The following is a 22716-nucleotide window of genomic DNA, read 5'->3' as shown; positions in this document are numbered from 1 at the left end:
AGTAAGCACATGCTATGCTGGAGCTGCACATGTCCTGCAATGAAGAGCCGACCGTACCATTAGTATTTGTGTGATTATACAGTGACCTGTCTACCTTGTGTCTCACCCTATAATGCCTTCAAAGCCCCTTGACCTCAATGAGGATACAGTTTTCCTCCCATAGAGATCAGCATTCAGTTTCAAATGAGCTGGATTTAATTTATGCACTGAGAAACACAAGAAGCCTATAAATCTGTGATGACACGCATAATCTTTGTTTTTGATTATTAGAGATACAGTTTATACATGAGCCCATTTAAACAGATCAAGCGGTCAGGTTTGAAAGTCACGAAATTATTTTGGCTGAATCACAACACAGTCTGATTTTGTTCCTTTTTTGATTTGTTCCAAAACATTTTCGGAAGGCGGCGTGGTGGATCGGTAGTTAGTGCTCGTCTCACAGCGAGAAGGTTATGCGTTTGAATCTATGCATCCTGCCTTCAACCTTAATAAGTTATCTCTCGAGCACAGGTTTTCTCTGTGTTGTTGTTTATTACTCACATTTTGAAAACAGCATTTTAAGGTTACTTTGTGATTTTAAAATGTTATGAAGCTGTGAATGTTTGTGGGTTGTCGGTGATGGACAGAAAACAAGTCCAGGATGTTCTCCTCTAATATTGTTTCTATCACACAGCATTTAGTTTGAGTTTTTTCTTAAGTGGTAGTTTTCGAGGGATGGAGTTCAAAAAGACTTAAAACAGGCCTTTAGAGGATGTTCATCTCTGTCCCCGTGTGAATTGTCTCTCCACACATGTTCTAAATCCAGACAGAGAAACCCGCAGGCAAAACCCATTTTAATATGCAAGCTTTTCAAGTGGTTTCCCATGAGCGGCTTAAAATATTTTCACTCCTCAATACACTCCGGTGCATTCAATTCATTTTTTTGGGTCCCGTTGTCTATGAATGAGAGGTGTACTTAAGGTCTGTGATGTCTCAACTGTGTGAGAGCAGAACTTAATTCTGATCTGTCATTCTCCGAAAGTACGTGGGAGAGAAAAGGACGGTGACAGGGTATATTGTGGTTTTTGTATTTAAACTGACAGGCAGGGAGAGATCAAAAAAGAAAACAACGAGATGGTACCACATCTGGTGATTGCCTGCTGTCTTACATAATATTGTTGACTGACAAACACAGCTCCCTTGTGAGAATCGATGTAAACAGTTTAACAACAGTTAAAACACCAATGACAAACTGTGATGTTTTCTAGCAGTTTGTTTATTGGCATGTGCTACAAAATAACACAGCAACTAATCACAGTTTTGCAGCCTCCTCATGAGACGCCAGTCTATGGTTCAGACCCAACAATCAAAGATCAACCCCCCAAGCGCTGATCGACTGAAATATAGTTAAAAAAAAAAAAAAAAAAGATTTTAGTCTGGATTGACGAAAATGTTATTCTGATTCTTTCTAAAAACAGGAAGAGGATCATCAGTTATAACAGGCACCAAAAAGATATTCCAGCACCAGATCGTGAGGATGAAGTGGATATAAGCAGTCTAAGATTACTTAATGGATTTCCGGCTCATGCAGGAGTCCATCACAAAGTTACAGCCTATATCCCCAGATGGAGGCTGTGTGCTGATGAATGTTTCCTGAGTGCGTGTGCGTGTGCGTGTGTGTGTGTGTGTGCGTGTGTGTGTGTGTGTATGTGTGTGTGTGAGTGTGTCTGCAACAAAGCCAAATCCCGCAGCTTTCCAAAGAGAGATCATCGCGATTCTGCTGCTCACACATCACACATGACGTAACTCTTCCACACGCCCACACAACACTTGTTCTCCATCCTACCCACACATCTCGCTCACGCTTACCACCACATACTGTGACGGAATTCATCCACTGTACAGTATGCTGTGTGTAAATTTGCCAGTAGAGTATGGGGACATGTGACAGCTTTTAAATAGGAGAGAAATCCTCTTTTTTTTGTTCGTTTTTTCCAATGGAAATGATCCGTCTTTGGTGTTTTTTAATGACAGAGGAGTAATCTATGAAGGTGAGATTTAAATGTTTCATTTCTTGTTGCCTATTCCTGATTAGAATTGGTTAAAACTGCATACTGTATTGTCTATGTAATCAGAAAGAGAATTTAACTACAAATTGAGGGATTTATATGGTTAAACATTGTTTTTTAAAAATATATTCACATTCTACAGTGGTGTATCAACAAATTCTGTTATCAAAAAGATTAGGGTTAAAATGTTTATAATGTAAATTCTTTATATTGTTTTTTTGAAAGTTAGCTTTTTAAAATCTTTTTTATAGATAATGGTATACATCTGGTTTGAACTAAACTTGTCTGTTCAAATCACATCTACTCTTGAGGGAGAAATGTCAGAACTCAAGGTCCTCTGGATGAGGAAGAGAGATTACACAGGTTGGAGAGGTTCTCTGTGTCTCTGTGAGGAAGCAATAGGAGCAAAAAAGAAAAAAAAAAGACCTTCCTATTGGTTTATAAAGTGCGAGTTGGGTCTCCCTGCGAGGTCCTGAAGAGGTTCAGAGGGGCACAGTAGCAGGAACAATCTGGGGGTGAGGGCCACTCCTTTTTCAAAGATTGTATCCTCCCCATTATGAGATGAAATCATTATAAAATGAAGTAAAAAAAACACAAATCAAAAATGACCAAATTTCCTTGAGCACAAACCAGTTTAACAGATATGTCAAATCAAGCATGATGGCAGGAGAAGAGATATGTTTTTTTTTTTATTGTTTATGGTTTCAAATAATAATATTTTATAATGATAAAAACTGTTAGAAGTCAAGCATTAAACCAAATCCTCACAAACCTTTGAAAATCCCTTTGTCAGGTTTCGCTGTATGGCTATAACATGATTTCTTAACAACAGCACAACTAGTACAGTGGTATAAACTAATGGTGTGTAAGTATGTTTATGAATTAGTTTTTAAAAAAAATCATGTTAGTGCCATAATTAATTATAGATGAAAATTGATTTGAGAAACATTATGGTTTTTGCTACATTTCTTTGTATCAGCACTCAGAACTGAGGAGTAGGTGGAAGGAAAAAGTGTAAGTGTACCGAAAAGAGTTCAGATTACATCACAAGAGCAATAAACCATTTCTGTATTTTATATCAACGTCATACAAACAGAAACACTTCAAGCCCCTTTTCATTTTATCTTTTGTGAGTTTAGATAATAGCATGGCAATGTTCAGATGTTGTGATTATGGAAGGATACATCTTAGTCCATCACATTGGAAAACACAGTGAGACACGCATGCATACTTTTTGGGAGTAATCATTTGACCTCAAACACATGTCACACACGCAAACTCACACAGAGTGACCCTGCAACTCAGACTCAAACTAGAAATATTGTCACTACAACGCTTTCCATATTATAGGGATTAAAAAACTGACACAAGGACTGGTTTTGTAATGATATTGGAATTTTCTTAGCTGTATGTGTTATAAGTCAGTTCAAGTGGAAAGCAATATAAAAGAAAGCAGGCGTAATACTCACAGCCAGTCACGGTTTCTGTTAAAGTATATCCCCTGTAGGCTACATTATAAAACAGAAGAAGCCTGTACACATCCTCACAGGCAATTTGCATATGAAATCATGTGAAATGGCATTCGGAGTGAGTGGTAGATATGTGTGCTTCTTGCTCCCCCGAGCTCAGCAGCTGAAACCATATTATTATCACTTTATGCTGCTCATCATCTCCACGTTGACATTTCCAGTATATCAGCGGGTCAGCCACAAAATGCAGCCCATCGTGTCTGAGGATAAATCTTAAAGATCGTCGCCGCCGATCGCACGTGACTCCGGGGGAAATAAATCGCCTGTCCCCTTTAATTTCAATTTCCGTGCGTGATATATATTGTGATCACCTGTCAGATGCGGCGCCTGCGCACTGACGCGGGAGGCGGAGTGGAGGCTGATCGCTCTCGATCTGCTGCCCTGTGCCCTCCATCCCTCGGCGAGCACACAGACGCAGACCGGTAATAAACCAGCAGCTTTGTGGAGGATGGGCAGACAGAGCGGCTGTTGAGGAAGGTAAAAATGTCCGTGGGTTTGACCGGGATCCGGCGCTCGGCTGTTTGACATTGTGACCGTGGAGGGTGAAGGATGCTCGGCTGCAGGATGGGAGGAGATGTGAAGGAGGAGGTGGTGGTGGTGATGGTGGTGGTGGGGAGGGGGGGGGACACACGGAGCGGGCAGCCGCACAGATGGTATTTCGGGAAATGACAGCGGCGAAAGGGCTTTTGCGGCAATTCTTAAATGTTTTAATTTGTTTTGGAAATATTTGGAAAATCTTCTGACATGTGCAGGCTTGGACGAGCTGTGTCAAAGCTGAGGGTGGTCAAGGGCACGTTAAAAAGCCTCGGTGAAAATGTTTATTTTTATATTTATTTCCCCCTCAGCTGTCATCAGCCCATTTCCCTCTGCGGACTACAGTGTGGATTTGAGTGGTTTTGCGTGTCCCTTCATTGCTCCGCATATTGGTGAAGCTCCGCTGCTGTTTAGCAGCGCGTAGTAAAGCACCAATCCAACACAAACCAACCTATTGGGAAAGATTACTATTGCTCGCAAGTCTGCGCTGCCCTTGATTACGGTTTAGCAAATCAAAGTACTCACTTCCCATATGATGTTTGTTGTGCCCCTACCCGGATGTGCCTGCAGTTTTTTCTTTTTTTTTTTTCTTTTTCCAGAGAGCTCTAGATTGTGTGTTTACCCGTCATGCTCCTGCACAACACCGCATGTATGTGATTTATAACCCCTCCATTATAAATGCCCCCCCCCCCAAAAAAAAAAGAAAAAGTCTAATTCTTCATTGGTGGTGGGGAAACAGCAACCTGCCCCCTCCTTCTCCCCCCTATTTGTATTGCACTTGTATTAGCAAGGTGTAGTGAGCTGTATCTGTTGCCCCTCTCAGACTGGTCTGTAGCTATTTTATTTCTGGCTGAACGGAATCTCCGAGATTTGTCCACAATGTGATCAACCAAGCGGCTCTGACCCTGTCCATGGTCCTGAAGGCAGGAGTCACTACATAGTAAATCAAAGTGAGGCTGGGTCCTTAATGGCTATTGTGACAAAGGATGATTACTTCAGTCTGATTGGACGTAAGGTCTATTTGTCAAGCATTGGTGAGCCACGGATTTTGGCTGTGATCATTTACAGTGTATTCAAAATAAATGATGGTCTTGTAAAATGTGTCGTTTGTAATGTAGAGACGTGCCCTAGTGTTATGTAACACCGATGGCCGTCTGGACCTTCAATAGAAGTATACCTGACAGACTTCACTCGCACTGTATATAAAAAAGGATTACGGCTGGACAGTGAATGGGTGATATTGTGTTCCCCTCGCAATACCTTTATATGCTGTTTTTATCTCTCAGTTCACTTCAGTTGGATTTTTATATTAGCAATATAAGTTATTTCCCCCCTATCTTTTGAAATAAACCATGCCAAGACAATGAGGCAAGAACTATGTGACCCTTTGATCATTCATAATTTACTAGTAAGGGAGTAGAAACCCTAGAACAGATTTAAGCTGAGTCAAGTGGTCATCTGCCTTGACAGGTTGCATTTAGAAAATGACAAGATATATTTGTACAGTTCTGCTTGTGTCAGTGGCCAACAATTGTCCTCTTTTTTTCTGCAATTTCATCTCATTTTTTTCCACTCAACTTACATTTCCTCTATCGTTTTTCTTGTCATGCATTCAGGAAGTCTGATGTCGATGCAGAGCCAGAAGGGAGTCCAGGGAGCAGCAGCAGCAGCAATAGCAGCAACAGCAGCAGGGCTGTAGATGCCCTCTCTACAGGTCCCGCCCTCCCCCAGGCCCCTGCGGGAGAGCCAGGACATCGAGGAGACAGCTCCTGCTCTGACTCTGACAGTCCTGTAGACTCCAGCTCCGGTGAGGAGGAAGAGGAGGAGGGGGAGGAGGAGGAGGAGGAGGAGGAAGACGGAGAAAAAGAGCAGGAGGAAGAAGACCCCACCATGTTTTCCTCCAAATTCCTTAGTGGGGCCAATCCCCTCAATGCTGTGTCCTCGGCTGTAAATAAGTTTAGCTTGTTTGGAGATGATGGGGAGGGGGGAAAGAAGCCATCTCCGCAACAGGGGGGGAAGCCACCCGGAGAACAGCAGCAAGGAGCAGGTCCTGGAAAAGATCCTAAACAGCAGCATGGAGCTCAAAAATTGGGCCAAGCCCCCCCTATGCAAAAGAACCAGCCTGCTCCAAAGCAAGGATCACCCCAACTGCATGGAAACGGACATACCGGTCCCTCAAACAAGAATGCAGGGCCACAACCTGAAGCCCAGCTTAAAGGCCCCCAACAACAAGGTGCACCTAAGCCTGGAGCTCAACAGCAAAATATGACAAAGAGTGGGCCACAACAAGAATCTCCAAAGGCGCCATCTCAACAAGTTTCACCAAACACAAGACTACAACAAAGTCCTGCCAACACTGGTGGGCAGCAGAAGGAGCCTGTAAAGACTGGGGTACAAGGGTCAACAAGGGTGGGGCCTGAGTCAGCAAAACAACAGCAGGGATCACCCAAAGCCGGACAGCAACAACAACAGCAGAAAGGCACGGGGCCTCCTCCCAAACAGCAGGCTTCTAATCAGCGTGGGCCTGTGCAGCAAGGCATTAAAGGACCTGGTACTTCTGGTGCGTCGCCAGCAGTGTCATCATCACCTGGAACAACTAAAGCAAGAGCTCAGTCGAAGTCTCTTTGCCCAGTGTGCAAAACAACGGAACTTAATCTGCATACCAAGGAGCCACCTAACCATAAAACATGCACTCACTGTAAGACTGAAGTCTGCAGTCTGTGTGGCTTCAGCCCTCCAGACTCTGATGTAAGTAGTGCTTTAGTGTCTGCTTATGTACACAATATTTTCTATACTCTCTATTACCTATATAACCCTCTCATCGTTTAAAAACCCCATCATGTTTGGTTGCAAAAGTATTTTCTTTTTCCAATTTGACATTTTAGTGCATTTGGTTTACAGCATCACAGCAGTAATGGAAACGTTTGACAATTTCTCACATTGTGGTTCATTTACTTGGAATAACTAAGATTAAACCCTACATTGGCAAAATCTAAATTACTATGCTGCCCTTTGGTGAACTGTTTAACATTTATGAAATGCTTTGAACATCTTTTAGTGGCTTTTGTGTTTTGGTATATCCTCATATTTACATTTGTTTTCTGCATATTTTATAGGGGCGTGAGTGGCTTTGTCTTACCTGCCAAATACAGAGAGCTCAAGGAACTTCTGAAACACCAGGGCCACCCATGAATAAACCTTCACCCAAAAAACCCTCTGCTCCTCAAAACCAAACACCATCTCCTGTTGGACCCATCAAAAAGGAAATAGAAGCAAAGCGTTCTCCTCAGAACATGCAACCTACGTCAGGGAACGTTCCAGCCAAGGAGGACGTTGCTAAAGGTCATGAAAGTAAAAAACAAGGCAGTCCAGCCCCCATTCAAAAAATGACCCCTGAGACTCAGAGGGCATCAGTATCTCAAAAACCAAACCAAGCTGGTCAAGTGGGACGGAAGCAAAGCAGCACCACCTCATCTCCCCAGCAGGAGTCGGGAGGTTTTTTTGGCTTTGGTGGTGCAAAAACTGAAGCTGCAAAGCCAGAGGAGTCAGTGACTGGGAAGATGTTTGGTTTTGGGTCCTCCATTTTTAGCTCTGCTTCTACTATGATTTCATCGGCTGTTCAGGATGAGTCTAAAACGACGCCACCAGTGTCTCCTAAAATACAGCCAACAAAAGAGACCAAACCATCTCCAAAACTTTCAAAGCCAGAGCAGGAGAAGAAACAAGAGCCACCGCAGCAGACAAAAGTTCACCCAGCGGTCCCGGCAAAAATGGAGAAGTCCCCTCCAACTGCAAAATCCTCCTGTCCTATCTGTAAGATGGTTCTCAACACAGGCTCAAAGGACCCTCCCAACTACGACACCTGCACTGACTGCAAAAGCACCGTCTGCAATCAGTGTGGATTCAACCCCATGCCAAATGTCAAACAGGTAAGGCATATTTTTCATGTATTAAACATTAGACTCTCATGCATGGAAATTGGATAAAGGAGGGAAACCAGTTCAAAAAATGTGGCTTAAGAAAACAAAATACGTCGCTGTATAACCCGGAAGATATTTGGACAAACTGCCTTCACTTTCATCGTGATCCTACAGAAACCAATGAGTCTGACTTGTTACATTATTGCTTCGGTGTCAAGGGTTTTGTCTTGAGACACAGCTCTATCGCATGCTGAAGACACTTGTGAAACAGGTTTATTAAAGCTTAGAGTTATATACTGTAGCCGTTTCAAATTCATTTAAGGTTTAAGTTCATTGTTCATTGTTCATTCGTTGTTTGGAGAAATAATCTAAGTAGACAGTAGATCTGTTAAGAATTAAGTCTGAGAATCCAGTCCAGCTCATGAAGGAGGCGTGTTTGATAAATATTTTCTTTTTCCATTAATGTGAGTGAATAGATAAGATAAACCAAACAGAGATCACTTCCAAATCAGAGCAGAAATCTTGTAATGATGTCAAATTCATTGGCTGTGAGTCATTGAGATGGCAGTACACTGAGAAAACACACACACGCACGCACACACGCACGCAAGCAAGTTAGTATGTACCTTGCTGAAGGGTGACATGCATTTTGCATGTATTGCAATTATTCTTACTGTGATTCTTAAAAAATTAAGACACACCTCTGCTATAATATTTGAATGTAGTAAAGAGTGATAGTTACCTATGCACAAACAATATTGAATGTGTTAATCACTGCATCCCTCTACAGACCCTGCATCAGTGTCGGTGTTTATTTTCTGTTGAGAAAAGAACATTTTAACAGCTAACTGGTCGCTTGCATTATGTGTAGAAATCTCTTCAAAAAAGTGAATTCGTATTTTCTTTGTGTTCCAGGGAAAGGAGTGGCTTTGTCTGAACTGCCAGGTAAAACGAGCTGCTGGGAGTGCTGATACCTCTCTGGGTAGTTCGATAAAAAAGCCTACACCAACTAAACCTTCACCACAAAAAATGTCTGCACCGGGTTCTCCGCAGAAGAAAGAATCAACACCAGCAACACATCCCACTAAGGCTGAAGCTACCGACAGCCAAAAAGCGGTCACCCCAGCTCCTGGTCACACAATACCTCAGGGGGGCCAGAAGACTGGTTCTCAGAAACAACCTGACCAAAGTGGACAAAAACAAGACTCAGGAGGCTTCTTTGGCTTTGGTGGTCCGAAAAGTCAAACCGACGCTTCAAAGCCTGCCGAGTCAGTGACGGGGAAAATGTTTGGTTTTGGTTCTTCTTTTTTAAGCTCTGCATCCACCTTGATCTCCTCAACTGGTGATGAGCTCAAAACTACTCCACCAGTCTCTCCTAAAATGTCTCCGGCTAAGGATTCCAAATCTCCCTCCATCAAAAAACCTGAGCAAGGCAAGAAACTGGAGCAACCACATCAGGCCCAGGGTCCACAATCCGAACTGACGAAAGCAGACAAACCCCCACCAGAGCCGTCAAAAAAAGTTTCAGCCTCGCCAGTTGTTTCCAAGTCAGGCCCGTCTACCTGTCCTCTCTGTAAACTGAATCTCAATGTTGGCTCGAAGGATCCTCCCAACTACAACAAGTGTACTGAGTGCAAACATACTGTTTGCAACCAGTGTGGATTTAATCCCATGCCAAACGTTAAAGAGGTAAGTCAGGTTACTGAGCAATGCAAGTAATTTGTCATGTTAACAATGACAATTCATGACAGTATCAAATTATGTTCACTGTATCGCAACCACACTAATACAAGATTCTTTTTTTTTCTATGTGCTTTGTTGCAGGTGCAAGAGTGGTTATGTCTGAACTGTCAGATGCAGAGAGCTTTAGGAGCATCAGAGCCTCCAGGAACTCCCATGATGAAACTACAAGCTTCACCAAATAAAGCCAATGGACCTGCCAGTACTCTAACAAAAGAAACTTCCCCACGAGAAAAATCTCCAATGAAAAACACCATCCCGACACCTGCTGAATCTAAGACAAAGCAGACTTCTCCATCAGGCTCCCCTCAGAGAAAACCACAAACATCTCAGCCACCAGAGCCGGCAACAAAGCCTGAAGCCATGAAAGGACCTGAAAGTCAAAAACAGGCCAGCCCGGCTCCGAGTCAGAAAGTTTCACAGCAGGATCAGAAGACAGCTCCTCAGAAACCGCCCAACCAGACAAATCAACAGGGACCTAAAAAAAGCAGTGTCACATCCACACAAGAGGAAGCTGGCGGGTTCTTTGGATTTGGAGGTTCCAAACCTCAACCCGATGTTGCAAAGCCTGCTGAATCGCTGGGTGGAAGAATGTTTGGCTTTGGTTCTTCATTATTCAGTTCTGCATCTACTGCAATAAACTCAGCAGTCCAAGGTGAAACAAAAACAACACCACCAGTTTCACCCAAGATGCCTGCTGCGAACGCAACCAAAGCCCCGACTGTTCCGAAAAGTGAGAAGGAGAATACAATGAAGCAAGTTCAAGAACCCAAACCCTCCCCGTTGTCACAAGCCAAAGTAGAAAAAGGGCCCCCAGAGCCTAAGAAAGAGGCAGCAACTTTCCCCACCATTCCCAAGGAAGGTCCATCAGCCTGTCCACTTTGTAAGACAAAACTTAACTTTGGCTCCAAGGAACCTCCCAACTACAACAAATGCACTGAATGCAGAAACACTGTGTGTAACCAATGTGGATTTAACCCAATGCCAAATGTATCTGAGGTAAACATTGTAAAAACTATTAATTAATCTCTTTATTTTAAAAATATAATACAATAGGCTAATTATACTTTATCATGAAGATGAATATACATGATCTCAACATCAAAAATCTGATATTATTGTATTTACTGTGAATGTTTTGTACTTTCATTCAACGTGTTTTCTTTTTGCAGGTAAAAGAATGGCTATGCCTCAACTGTCAAATGCAGAGGGCTCTTAGTGCATCTGAACTCACGGCACCTCCAATGAAATCACAAACTGCAGCCAACAAAATTCTTTCAACTGCTGCCCTCCCGAAAACAACAGCTACTAATCAAGGAGCAGCTTTAAAGAAGGAAGTATTGAAAGCTGACGGCCCTCCAAAGACCGAGACTCCAGTGCCTGATACGCTTCAAAAGAAGGGGGGCTCCACAACAGGCTCTCCTCAGAAAACACAGTCTACATCAGTAACACCTACAACTAAACCTGCCAGTGGGCCAGAAAGTCAAGCAAAAGCTAGCCCAACTCCCAGTCAGAAGGCTCGAGATATCATTGGGCCATCAAGTCCTCAGAAACAAACTGAACAGGCAAGTCAACCTGGGCAGGGCAAGGTCACCTCAAAAACACTGGAGACTGGAAAACCACCTGGTCCTAAAACAGGGCCTGAAGCATCAAAAACAACGGAGTCCATAGGTGGAAAAATGTTTGGCTTTGGGTCGTCTATTTTCAGCTCAGCATCCACTTTGATATCATCCGCTGTTCAAGAGGATTCGCGCACTACACCACCAGGCTCTCGAAAGATGTCTGCACCACCACAAGTCTCACCCAAGATGACTGCTACACCCAAGATTTCCCCCAAAAGCACGCCGATTGCTTCACCTAAAATGTCGCCTGCAAGACAGCTTAAAACACAAATGCCAGAGGAGGGGAAAAAGAAGGATGAATCCAATCAGGGCAAAGAAATGAAAGCTCAGCCAGAGGTGCCAAAGATAACACCAGTCTCGAAGATGGCTCCAGATGCACGCCAGACCAGTTGTCCACTGTGTAAAGTTGAGCTAAATATCGGCTCCAAGCTCCCCCCCAACTACAACACCTGCACAGAGTGCAAAACCACCGTCTGCAACCAGTGTGGATTCAACCCCATGCCTATTGGAGAGGCGAGTATATGAATACATCACAGTGGAAAAGTGGAAAAACAGTGAATCTTCCATACATTTAACATCTGTTATACATAATAGAACAAATTCAAGGTTTTTCATTTTCTTCATGATAATCAAGAATACAGTATCTTCAAATTCTAAATTACTTTCAAACCTTTTAGTTTATAGGTTGTGAGTATAAAAATAAGGCTGCATGGTGAACTGTGACCCTGTACTGGATAAAGCAGTAGAGAAGATGCATAGAGTGCAGAAAAAAAATCAAACAATAATAACAACAATCAGTCAAACAATAATAATCCAAAAATATCAATGACTTTTGAGTGACATTACAGTTTTTTAAAATGCATCTGTTCATATGCCAAATTTGTATGCATTTAGTGCCAGTGCATTTAAGATTTTCATTATCTCACTTACTGTTCAGCTTTCAGGCGATTTGTATCTGCTTCTGAATGTCTTGATGTCGCATTCCAAATGGGTATACTAACATGAGTCTTCTGTTTGTTGCTTTTTGTAGGTAAAAGAGTGGCTTTGCCTTAATTGTCAGATGAAAAGAGCAGTGGGAGCCCCTGATCTTCCAGGCCCTCCTACACTGAAATCACAAATATCACCTAAAAAAGTACCCACACCTGCTGCAGTTCAATTGACCAACTCCTCCAAACCGCTTACTTCTCAAGTAAAGGAAAGTCCTGCTGTAGAGAAGAAGACATCAGAACTTCCTCAGAGAAAGCAATCTACGGCGTCAGTGAAATCTAACAAATCTGAAGCTTCCACTGCTCCACAGAATGAAGCCAGCGTGAAACCTGTCCAATCAACACCACCAGAAAAACAGAAAGTAGCTCCTGAGAAACTGCCAGTTAATGCAAATCAGCCTGGGCGTAAGCTGAGTAATGCCACTGCAGCACCACAGCAAGAGTCAGGAGGCTTTTTTGGCTTTGGTGGTAGTAAAACTCAGCCTGATGCTGAAAAACCAACAGAAAAAGCAACTGGGAAAATGTTTGGATTTGGATCTTCCATTTTCAGTTCTGCATCAACTTTGATTACCTCAGCTGTCCAGGACCAACCCAAGACAACTCCACCTGTCTCTCCCAAGATGTCCCAGGCAAAGGACTCAAAAACACCTGTTAATAAAGCAGAACAAGAAAAGAAATCAGAACAACCGCAACAAGCAAAAGATCCACCAATGGTGAAACAAAAAGCGATGGACATCAAGACCACGGCTTCTGGGAAACTGGAGCAGGAAAAGAAAACTGAGTCATCTCAGCTGCCCAAGACACCATCATCAGGACAGGCGAAAGTGGACAAAGCCCCATCGGAGCCTCTGAATGCCTCTCAAGTAGCCAACAGACCAGACCAGTCGACCTGCCCACTCTGTAAGGTCCAACTCAACATAGGGTCCAAAGATCAACCCAACTACAATACATGCACCGAATGCAAGAACACTGTGTGTAACCAGTGTGGATTTAATCCCATGCCAAATGAAACAAAGGTAAGACTAACTGAAATGTTATGTTGTGTGTAAACTTGAAAATGCTCACTTTTCTGAAAGTGTATCGTACCACCTTTGATTAAAATAAATGAAACGGATGCATGTATTTGTGTAGTACCTATACTGATATTAGATAATAAGGACCACCTTCACTCACCATCACTAGGAGAAGGGACATAAATATTTTTTTTTCCTTTTTTTAGGTGGAGTGGTTGTGTCTTACCTGCCAAATGCAACGTGCTCTAGGAGAAACACAGCCTAAAGGAGTCACTTCTGTCACCTCTCAGCCGCCTGCAAAACCTCAAGTGAGAGACCCCAGCCCAGCTGAAGCTGGAAAGAAACAACCATCGGCTCCACAGTCACCCCAGAGGAAATTATCTGTAACACCGCAACCAGCTACTTCTGACACTGCTGATCATCCAGTAGTTAAGAAACAAGTCAGCCCAGTTCCTTCTAAGAAAATGCCACAGGAGCCCCAGAAATCAACACCTCCTGATAAATCACCAGGCCAGACGAGGCAAGCCGAACGTAAGCAGAGTAATGCCGCAACAGTGACACAGAAAGACTCGGGAGGCTTCTTTGGGTTTGGCAGTGGTAAACCTCAGCCTGAAGCGCAAAAACCTGCAGAATCAGTGAGTGGCAAAATGTTTGGCTTTGGTTCCTCCATCTTCAGTTCTGCATCCACATTAATTACTTCCACTGTCCAGGACCAGCCAAAGACTACTCCACCAGTTTCTCCAAAGTTATCCCCTGCTAAAGAGGTCAAATACCCTGCTGCACAAGTGAAGAGCAAGGCAGACAAACAAGAAGAAACGAAGACACCTCCATTGGGGCAAAGCAAAGAGGAAAAAGACCCATCGAAGCCTCATACGGCTGTAGAAACTTCCCATGCCCCCGTACGACCTGGTCAATCAACCTGTCCACTCTGTAAGGTTGAAATAAACATGGGGTCCAAGGATCCGCCGAATTACAACACCTGTACTGAGTGCAAAAACACCGTCTGTAACCAGTGTGGATTTACTCCCATGCCAAATGAGTCTGAGGTGAGTGAGAATCACTAAAATAACACCACAAAATGCTTTTTTCCTTTTTTTTTCTTTATTTGCATAAGTCCTTGTATGTTTGAATTGAGAATTTGAATTACTTCCGTGTTTCATTCAGCAACATGGTTTTCTGAGAGGAATAACACTTTTTTAAGTCTAAATACGACCATCAGATGTAAAATACAATTTTATGGATTTTTCTGGTTTAAGCTGTTATTTCGACCAAATTGGCCTCAAATACACAATAAATTGATAAATGTACAAATTGTTCATTTAGAAAGTATTTTTTGGTGTGATCCCAAGCAACACATATAGCATTTTTTTCCAGCACTTACCTATTTTATTAATTTTTTTTTTAAAACTTCCAACATTATGAATGGGTTATCAGTGTTAAATATGTGGTTTTTGGTTATTGCAGACACCTCACCACAAACGTATTTAAAAAAAAGTACATGCATGCTAACCTATTTCAAGGTTTTAGAACTCCTTTCGGCACCATTCTGTAATATTTCTTTTGCTTCTGCAAAGCTTACTTTCTTATCATTTTTCTCCCTGACGCTTTACAGATGCATGAGCCTAATATGGTATAATGTGGTTTCTTTGCAGATGAAAGAGTGGTTATGTCTGACTTGTCAGATGCAAAGAGCCCTCAAAGCAACTGAATCAATACAGCCTCCTCTGATAAAACCTCAGGCATCTCCCAGCAAAGTCTCCACAACTGCTTCTACTGAAAAAGATGCTACAGCCAACCAAAGGAAAGACGCACAAAAAGTCGAAGCTTCAGGCAAAACTGAGGATAGCCCTACGCTGGAAGTAATGCAAAAGAAAGTTGATGTTCGAGAGGAGACAACCCTTACTCCAAAACTTTCACAAGACATCCAAGCTGCTAATTCAGGTCCAAAAAGAGAGGAGAAAATTCCTCCACCAGCTCCGAAGGACGTCACAGCCGTCCCTGCACCTCCAAGCAAAGAGATGGACACTGCAGACGTAAAAACACCACAATCTGCTCCTGCTGTCCCTGACACCACAAACCCAGAAAGTTCAGTCAAACTAGTTTCAGAAATGAAAGAGCAGAAAGATGAAAAGGTTGAGAAACCAGTCGATCAACTAAGAAAATCTTCTGATGAAGTAAAGCCCCAACAAGCGCTTAAGAAGATCACAGAGCCAGGTGAAACATCAGTTCTCAAAACTGCTTCACCGGCGCCAGAGCCGTCAAAACAAGAATCAGAGGGTTTCTTTGGCTTTGGTAGTCCAAAATCTCAGCGTGCTGCCTCAAAAGCATCTGAAGCTGTGACTGGGAAGGTGTTGGGATTTGGATCTTCTCTCTTCAGCTCAGCTTCCACTTTGATAACATCTGCAGTTCAGGAGCAGTCAACACCCAGCACCCGAAAAATGTCTGCCCCACAAGTCTCTGGAAGAATGTCAGAATTACAGATTTCACCCAAGTCCAGCCCTCCAGTTTCTCCAAAGAAGCCCATACCAAGCACCCGTAAAATGTCGGCCCCACAAGTCTCTGGCAAAATGTCAGAATTACAGATTTCTCCAAAGTCCAGCCCTCCTGTTTCTCCAAAGAAGGAAAAAGAAAAGGATTTAAAACCAGGTGCAGATGAAAAACCACAAGTGGAAAAGATCACAGCTCAGCCTGAGCAGGCCAAAGCTCCTGCATCAGAAGACACCACAGGAGACAAACGTCCATTACAACCTGAAACAGTTGAGGCTTCCCAAGCTGCCCCTAAAGTGGATGAATCTACGTGTCCACTCTGCAAAGTGGAACTTAACATGGACCCCAAAAGTCTTCCCAACTATAACACCTGCACTGGATGCAAATCTATTGTCTGCAGCAAGTGTGGATTCAGTCCTATGACTAATTTAACAGAGGTAAATTACATCAAAAACAAATCATGCCATATTTTTGTTACAGAGAATAGTAATACATTTTGATGTTTTGAGTATTAACATTCTCAGTGAATGTTCAACAAAAGAGTATATCAAAATGCTGTTTTGACATTTGATGATTTGCAACCCATTACATACACATTTTGTGTTTCTGTGCCTTTTCAGGTGAAGGAATGGTTGTGTCTCAACTGCCAGATGCAGAGAGCCCTTGGTGCTTCTGAACCTCCCGGCCTTCCTATGATGAAACTGCAACCTTCACCAAGCAAAGAGGTACCTGCTGCCACACAGAAGATAGAAACCCCAGTGGCTACTCCTCAACAAGACACCTCCAAGCAAGACGTGCCTAAAAAGGAGCTTGCGGCTGTTGCTACAATGAAGGAAGAAGATTCCCCAGCCCTAAGCACATCGACAAAGACAATTGCTCCAAAAGATGCTCCTTTGCCTGACAAAACTGTTTCATCCACTGTCACAAAGACTGATGTTTTGCCAGCTTTATCAAAGCCATCAACAGAGGCTAAAGGGCAGCCGAGTGTACCTCAGCAACAAGCTCCACAAGTTCAGACTTCTTCTAAGCCAGCTGCTTTGCCAGAAACACAGAAGGGAAAACCACCTCCACAACAGCCTCTTAAAGCAGAGACCACTCCAGCTAAATCTGTAACACCACCCGTTCAGCCTGCAAAACAGGGGTCAGGTGGTTTCTTTGGCTTTGGTGCCCCTAAAACTCCACCTACTGCTGCAAAATCTGCAGAATCTGTAACAGGAAAGATGTTTGGCTTTGGCTCATCGTTCTTAAGCTCTGCATCGACTTTGATAACGTCAGCTGTCCAGGATGAAGCTAAAACAACACCACCAACTCCACGAAAGTTGTCTGCAGCAGGGAGTGTCTCCCCTAAAATTACACCTCCTGTATCTCCTAAGATCGCCCCTGCAAAGGACACCAAACCACCTGCTGCACAGAAATCAGAGCCACCTCAACAATCTAAGCCTGCTCTGCCACCAGACAAGGCTCCTCCAAAGCCTCTCCAACAACCACCATCTCCTAAAACACAACCTTCTAAGGACACCAAACCACCTGCTGCACAGAAACCAGAGCCACCTCAACAATCTAAGCCTGCTCTGCCACCAGACAAGGCTCCTCCAAAGCCTCTCCAACAACCACCCTCTCCTAAAACACAACCTTCTAAGGACACCAAGCCACCTGCTGTCCAGAAAACCGAGGAAAATAAGGCAGTGAAGCCAGAACAAGATAAGACGCCATCAACAACTCAAGTGGACAAAGCTCCTGAGCTCAATAAGAAACTAGCAGACACCCAAGCTGCTGTGAAGGCAGATCAGACCGTCTGTCCACTCTGTAAAATCAAACTCAATATGGGCTCTGAAGATCCTCCCAACTACAACACCTGCACAGAATGCAAGGCAACTGTCTGTAACCAGTGTGGATTTAACCCAATGCCAAATGTGTCTGAGGTAAATCACTATTATCGCATGTAACATTTGCTTTCTTTAAATGTTTGCATTTATGTAGAGATTGGTTTATTTTACAATTATGAACAATGACGAATTGCTCTAAAGTTCAGCAGTGACCATTTATTAGCTATACATTCATCTTCTACCATAATTATGTGGCAGGAGCTTGAGTCTAATGGTATCAGCTGAAAGATGCCCATTCATTAAAGGCCTAACGCAGGAAGACAAAACTATACAGTCACGAAACAGTTAGCAGGTAATCACAGGCACATCTAATTTAATTACAGTTTGTTCATGAACATTCTCTCCAATATTGACGACCAACCTTCAAGTCTGAGATCTAAGTTTACATTTGCAGAAAAACACCTGCCATTAAATACTGAAGCATAGATTTACGGTGCGTCTCTCAGCACCTCAGTTCACTGGAACTGGCTACACACACTTGTACAAACCTAGTATTGCTTAAGAATCTAATCTAATCTAATCTAATCTAATCTAATGGAATGGAATGGAATGTTATTTTATTCAATTCAATTCAATTCAATTCATTCTAATTTAACTGAATTGAACTGAATTGAGAAGGTTAGGACTGTCAATTAAGAACAAAAAGGTCTGTGTTGAAACCTGGACCAGGGCCTTTTTACATATTTCTCCTCTACCTGTGTGTGATTTCCTCAGTTTCCCAATTCCGACCCTCATTGGAATAACATTTATATTAGCGCATTTCGTGAATCTAAATGGCCAGTATGCATGAATAAATATGAGTGTATCTTTTTCAGCTAATGCTATGAAAGACTGGTGCCCTGTTCTAAGTGTACCTTGTCTTTCACCCAGAGTCATTAGGGATACACTTTAGCGGTCACTGCAGTTTGGGTATACTGTAGTGTGAAAAAAAACCTAACATATATATATAATGGGACTTTTGTGTACAATAATTCTTAAATGCAATACCTTTGTCCTTTTTTAGGCAACCACCAGGGTTTTTTTTTCCAACATATTGCATGGTCTGCTGATTTCTTATAGTTTTATGAATTAATCATCTGTGAATAGTCAGAGTATAATCTTTGAAATGGTTCAGTACACTTTGCACTATGCAAAGCCAGGAATTTAAATAGGTGATAGGGCTGTATAAATCATTATTTTGTTTGTCTCTTAAAATAACACGTTGATTGTTTTTTTTTTCTCTTCTTATTTCAGGTGAAAGAATGGCTTTGTCTGAACTGCCAGATGCAGAGAGCCCTAGGAGCTGCTGCAGAGCCTGCTGGACCTGCCGTCATGAAACGACAGCCCTCACCAAGCAGGATTTCTACACCGCTAAGCTCTGTGCAGGAGAAACCTAAAGAGAGTACAGGTGTGCAGAAAGAGGTGACTAAAACAACCCCACCAAAAGAGCAGAGCGTTGAAGCTAAGGGACCCATTCCAACCGTAGTCCAAAAGGCGGAAGCACCAAAAACAGAGATAGTTTCAGGTGCTGGACAAAGAAAACCGCAGGATGTGGGTGGCCCGCCGCAGCCAGCAGGAAAACCTGCACAAGTACAGGATTCTCAAACTATGAAGAAAGAAGTAAAACCAGAAGTTCAACAGACCACGAGACCTGTGGCCCAGCCTTCCAAACCTGAACCGGCACCATCTCAGCCAGTTAAACAGAAGGGAACTACACCTCCACAGCAGCCTCCAAAAGCAGGGACCTCTCCAGCTAAATCTGCAACGCCACCTGTTCAACCTGCAAAACAGGAGTCAGGGGGTTTCTTTGGCTTTGGTGCCCCGAAAACTCCACCTACTGCTGCAAAGACTGCTGATTCTGTGAAAGGGAAGATGTTTGGCTTTGGATCATCTTTCCTGTCCTCGGCATCCACTTTGATAACTTCTGCTGTTCAGGATGAATCTAAAGCTACACCGCCAACTCCACGGAAGATTTCCACCACAGGCAGTGTCTCTCCTAAGATTACACCTCCAGTGTCCCCTAAGATGGCACTGGCAAAGGACACCAAACCACCTGTGGCACAGAAATCAGAGCCACCTCAGGCTAAGCCTTCTTCCCCGGCACAGACCAAAGTGGAGAAAGCTCCGGTACAGCCTCCAAAGTCCACAGAAGCAATTCAGAGTGCTTCCAAAGCAGTTCTCTCCACTTGTCCGCTGTGCAAAGTTGAACTCAATGTGGGCTCTAAGGATCCCCCCAACTACAACACCTGTACTGAATGCAAAAACACCGTCTGCAATCTCTGTGGATTTAACCCGATGCCCCATACAGCAGCGGTGAGTATCATAAATATTGTTATTTATGTGTATTTTCCCCCTGAGTTCCCTGAGTCTCTGTACTTGTCAGTTAAGTTGTCGTGGGTTCAGCTAAACAATAATCATTACATGGTGTCATTGATATTACAAGGACAAGAGCAACAGTTGTTAGTATTCAGTTCAGCTGCGGGGCAGTGAGATGCCAGTCGTGACTTGAGAATGACAAGCGCATAGAGCAGCAAGTGCACAGGTTACAAAAACACCAACAACCTGAGCATTCTAAAACGTGGATCACCAGATGATCAATCAAATGTGACAGATTCAGCTCAAAATGAAATACCTCCATTTTTATAGCACCTGTGGTATATTCACAATCATCATTATGATAGGTTGAGGTTAGTGCTGTACGTTCTGTACAACGGAAGAGTTCACAATGAAGTACTGGTTAGCACTTTCACATCCTTGTGAGAACACTCTCAGTTCCTTTCTGGACTTGGTGGTGTGGTGGTGCTATGTCTGGTAATGCTGGTTTCCTCCCACAGTCCAAAAATCATGTGTTTGGGTTGACTTAGTAATCCCATATAGCCTGTAGGTGTGTATTTGAGTGTCTCTCTCTGTTTGCCCCATAATGAACTAGTGTAAAGGGTGGCTGTGTGAAATTTGAACACAGCTTGTTCACTCCGCTTGCTCATGCACGGCTCTCATCTCAAAGTAATATTCCAAATTCTGCAGTAAGTACTCTCACCTAATCCCCACTTCCATCCCAGACTTGGTGTTTTCTCCAGGTACTCTGATTTCCTTCCACAGTCCATATAAATAAATAAATTAGATGAATTGGTTTTTGTAACTTCAGGATTGCTGTGGATATGTGTGACTCTCTCTCTTCACTCCATGATGGAGTGGTGACTTGTCCAGGGTGTACCCTGCCTTCGCTCATTGTCAGCTTGGATCAGCTCCAAGCCGCTGCGTCGATAAGCTGGACAAAGCTGCATAGAAGATTGATTTGATTGTTGCATTCTGTTTGCACATATTATTGAAGCATGACAATGACATTGCTTGCCTCTCTATGAGTTTAGGTACTGTATATCCAAGTACAGCATATTTTAGGTTAAAGCCAACAGAATACTGTGACAATTCCTTCTCTATTATATCTGTAGGGTATTTTTATTTGATCTAAAAAGTCTGAACGTTGGAGACTCAATTCAATATTATTTCTTTTAACAACACAGCACACCGAAGGCGAGTTATTTTCAATGTTGTTTATTTTTCTTGAAATGAAAGTGAATTGCAAATCTGGTGGACTATTAGATAAAAGTGCTACGGCACATTGGAAATCTTTTTCAGACTTCAGTTTTGAAGGGTTAACTTTTAATAACCTACCAAAGGCAGTTTTCGTGTTGACAGGCTATTGTGGCCATCTCTGCTCTGGAGCGGCCAGAATTATTACATAACTACTCATGGGAAGAGTGCTCTAGCAGGCCGGCAGCCCCTGAAAACGTATTAAAGTGATTGAGGGTTGTGCAACAGCATTAGTGTGATGCGAGCTGATGCCATAGGAGAGTAGGGAATCTCCAACCCCCGTGAGAGATTTGAGATGGTAAAGCCCTGTGATATGCCAATAAGCAGAGGTGAAACGGATTAGGACCAGGACAACACACTGCAGTACATTAGAACATTAGACATTACATCTGCCGGTTCAAAGAACAGCGGCTCCCTCTAATTCAACAATATCTGAACAATTGTATGTGAACTGCAATAAAGTACGAGTGTCTGCCTGCTGACCTTCCCCTCACAAGGAGGTCATCCTTTAATGTGACATAGTTTTTAACCTCCATGTGAGGTGCATTTAAATTATCCCTCCATGTGACTGTTTTTTTTTTTGTGGTTGTCTGAGAAGCTCACGCTCCCCTGTGGCACTTATTTACTGTTCATGCAGAAGATCATTTTTAGGCCCCAAATATGATACTGAACTATTTTCCTCTCCTACATGCCTTAAAGGACAAATCCTTTTGTGCTGACAATTATTTGAAAAAGAACAATCCCAAATGCAGACTGTTCACGAACAGCAAACCTTATATCTGTACTGAATATATGTATTACATAGTCGTTTCTCACAGATTGATAAGCACACGTGCCGTCCAAATCTCACACCATTCTGGAGAAATAAATGAAAAAGTTTAACCTCTTATGTAATTGACAGTTTATTTCTGTTGACACCATTGAGGGGGAAGAGCCTGAGGGTAGAGGCTGGATGGGGGAAGGGATAAGCATAAATGATTGCAGATGTGTGTACGACATAAATTCGTTCCCCTTAATAGCTCAGGAAACCAGAAATAGCTTGGCCTAAACACATCTGAACAGAATAAGCTGCCATGCTTACTGCTGCCCAATGACCTGCTTTAACCAGAGTGGCTGTGATTTCTTGTTCTCCATCTTGAATCTGCGGCTCTTTTGGGAGGAAGACAGAATTGACTCCTTTTAAAATATGAAAAAGGTTTATAAAGGTCGACAAAAGGGGGGGGCCGCTTTGGTAAAAGTGAGTGCTCGCAGCAAATCTATCCATTTTCCTCTTGCCTGTTCTGCTTCAGCTGATGCCATCAAAAGCCACGGAGTGACTGTTGTCTCATAAGTAGGGCACACGTGTGTCATCCATTGCCAGCTAAAGCTTTCTGTGTGACGG

At 43.0% G+C, this 22716-nt stretch overlaps 1 protein-coding gene across 1 annotated transcript in view; it reads left to right on the top strand.

Moving 5' to 3' along the window:
* Positions 1-1800: 1800 nt before the first annotated feature.
* Positions 1801-22716, top strand: part of pclob (piccolo presynaptic cytomatrix protein b) — a 58260-nt gene continuing 37344 nt past the window's right edge. The window contains exons 1-12 of the mRNA XM_080474791.1: positions 1801-2030; positions 3896-4054; positions 5728-6859; positions 7228-8040; positions 8947-9720; positions 9856-10770; positions 10944-11906; positions 12424-13395; positions 13599-14438; positions 15045-16316; positions 16500-17801; positions 18999-20057. Coding sequence (XP_080330917.1) covers positions 6002-6859; positions 7228-8040; positions 8947-9720; positions 9856-10770; positions 10944-11906; positions 12424-13395; positions 13599-14438; positions 15045-16316; positions 16500-17801; positions 18999-20057 — 9768 coding nt within the window. The 5' untranslated portion in view covers positions 1801-2030; positions 3896-4054; positions 5728-6001. The remainder of the gene's footprint in view (positions 2031-3895; positions 4055-5727; positions 6860-7227; positions 8041-8946; positions 9721-9855; positions 10771-10943; positions 11907-12423; positions 13396-13598; positions 14439-15044; positions 16317-16499; positions 17802-18998; positions 20058-22716) is intronic.

This window comes from Lipophrys pholis (genome assembly GCF_963383615.2).
Source record: "Lipophrys pholis genome assembly, chromosome: 11".
Taxonomy (NCBI): Eukaryota; Metazoa; Chordata; class Actinopteri; order Blenniiformes; family Blenniidae; genus Lipophrys; species Lipophrys pholis.
The sequence above is the reverse complement of the archived record's forward strand: the minus strand, read 5'-3'. Positions and strand labels throughout refer to the sequence as shown.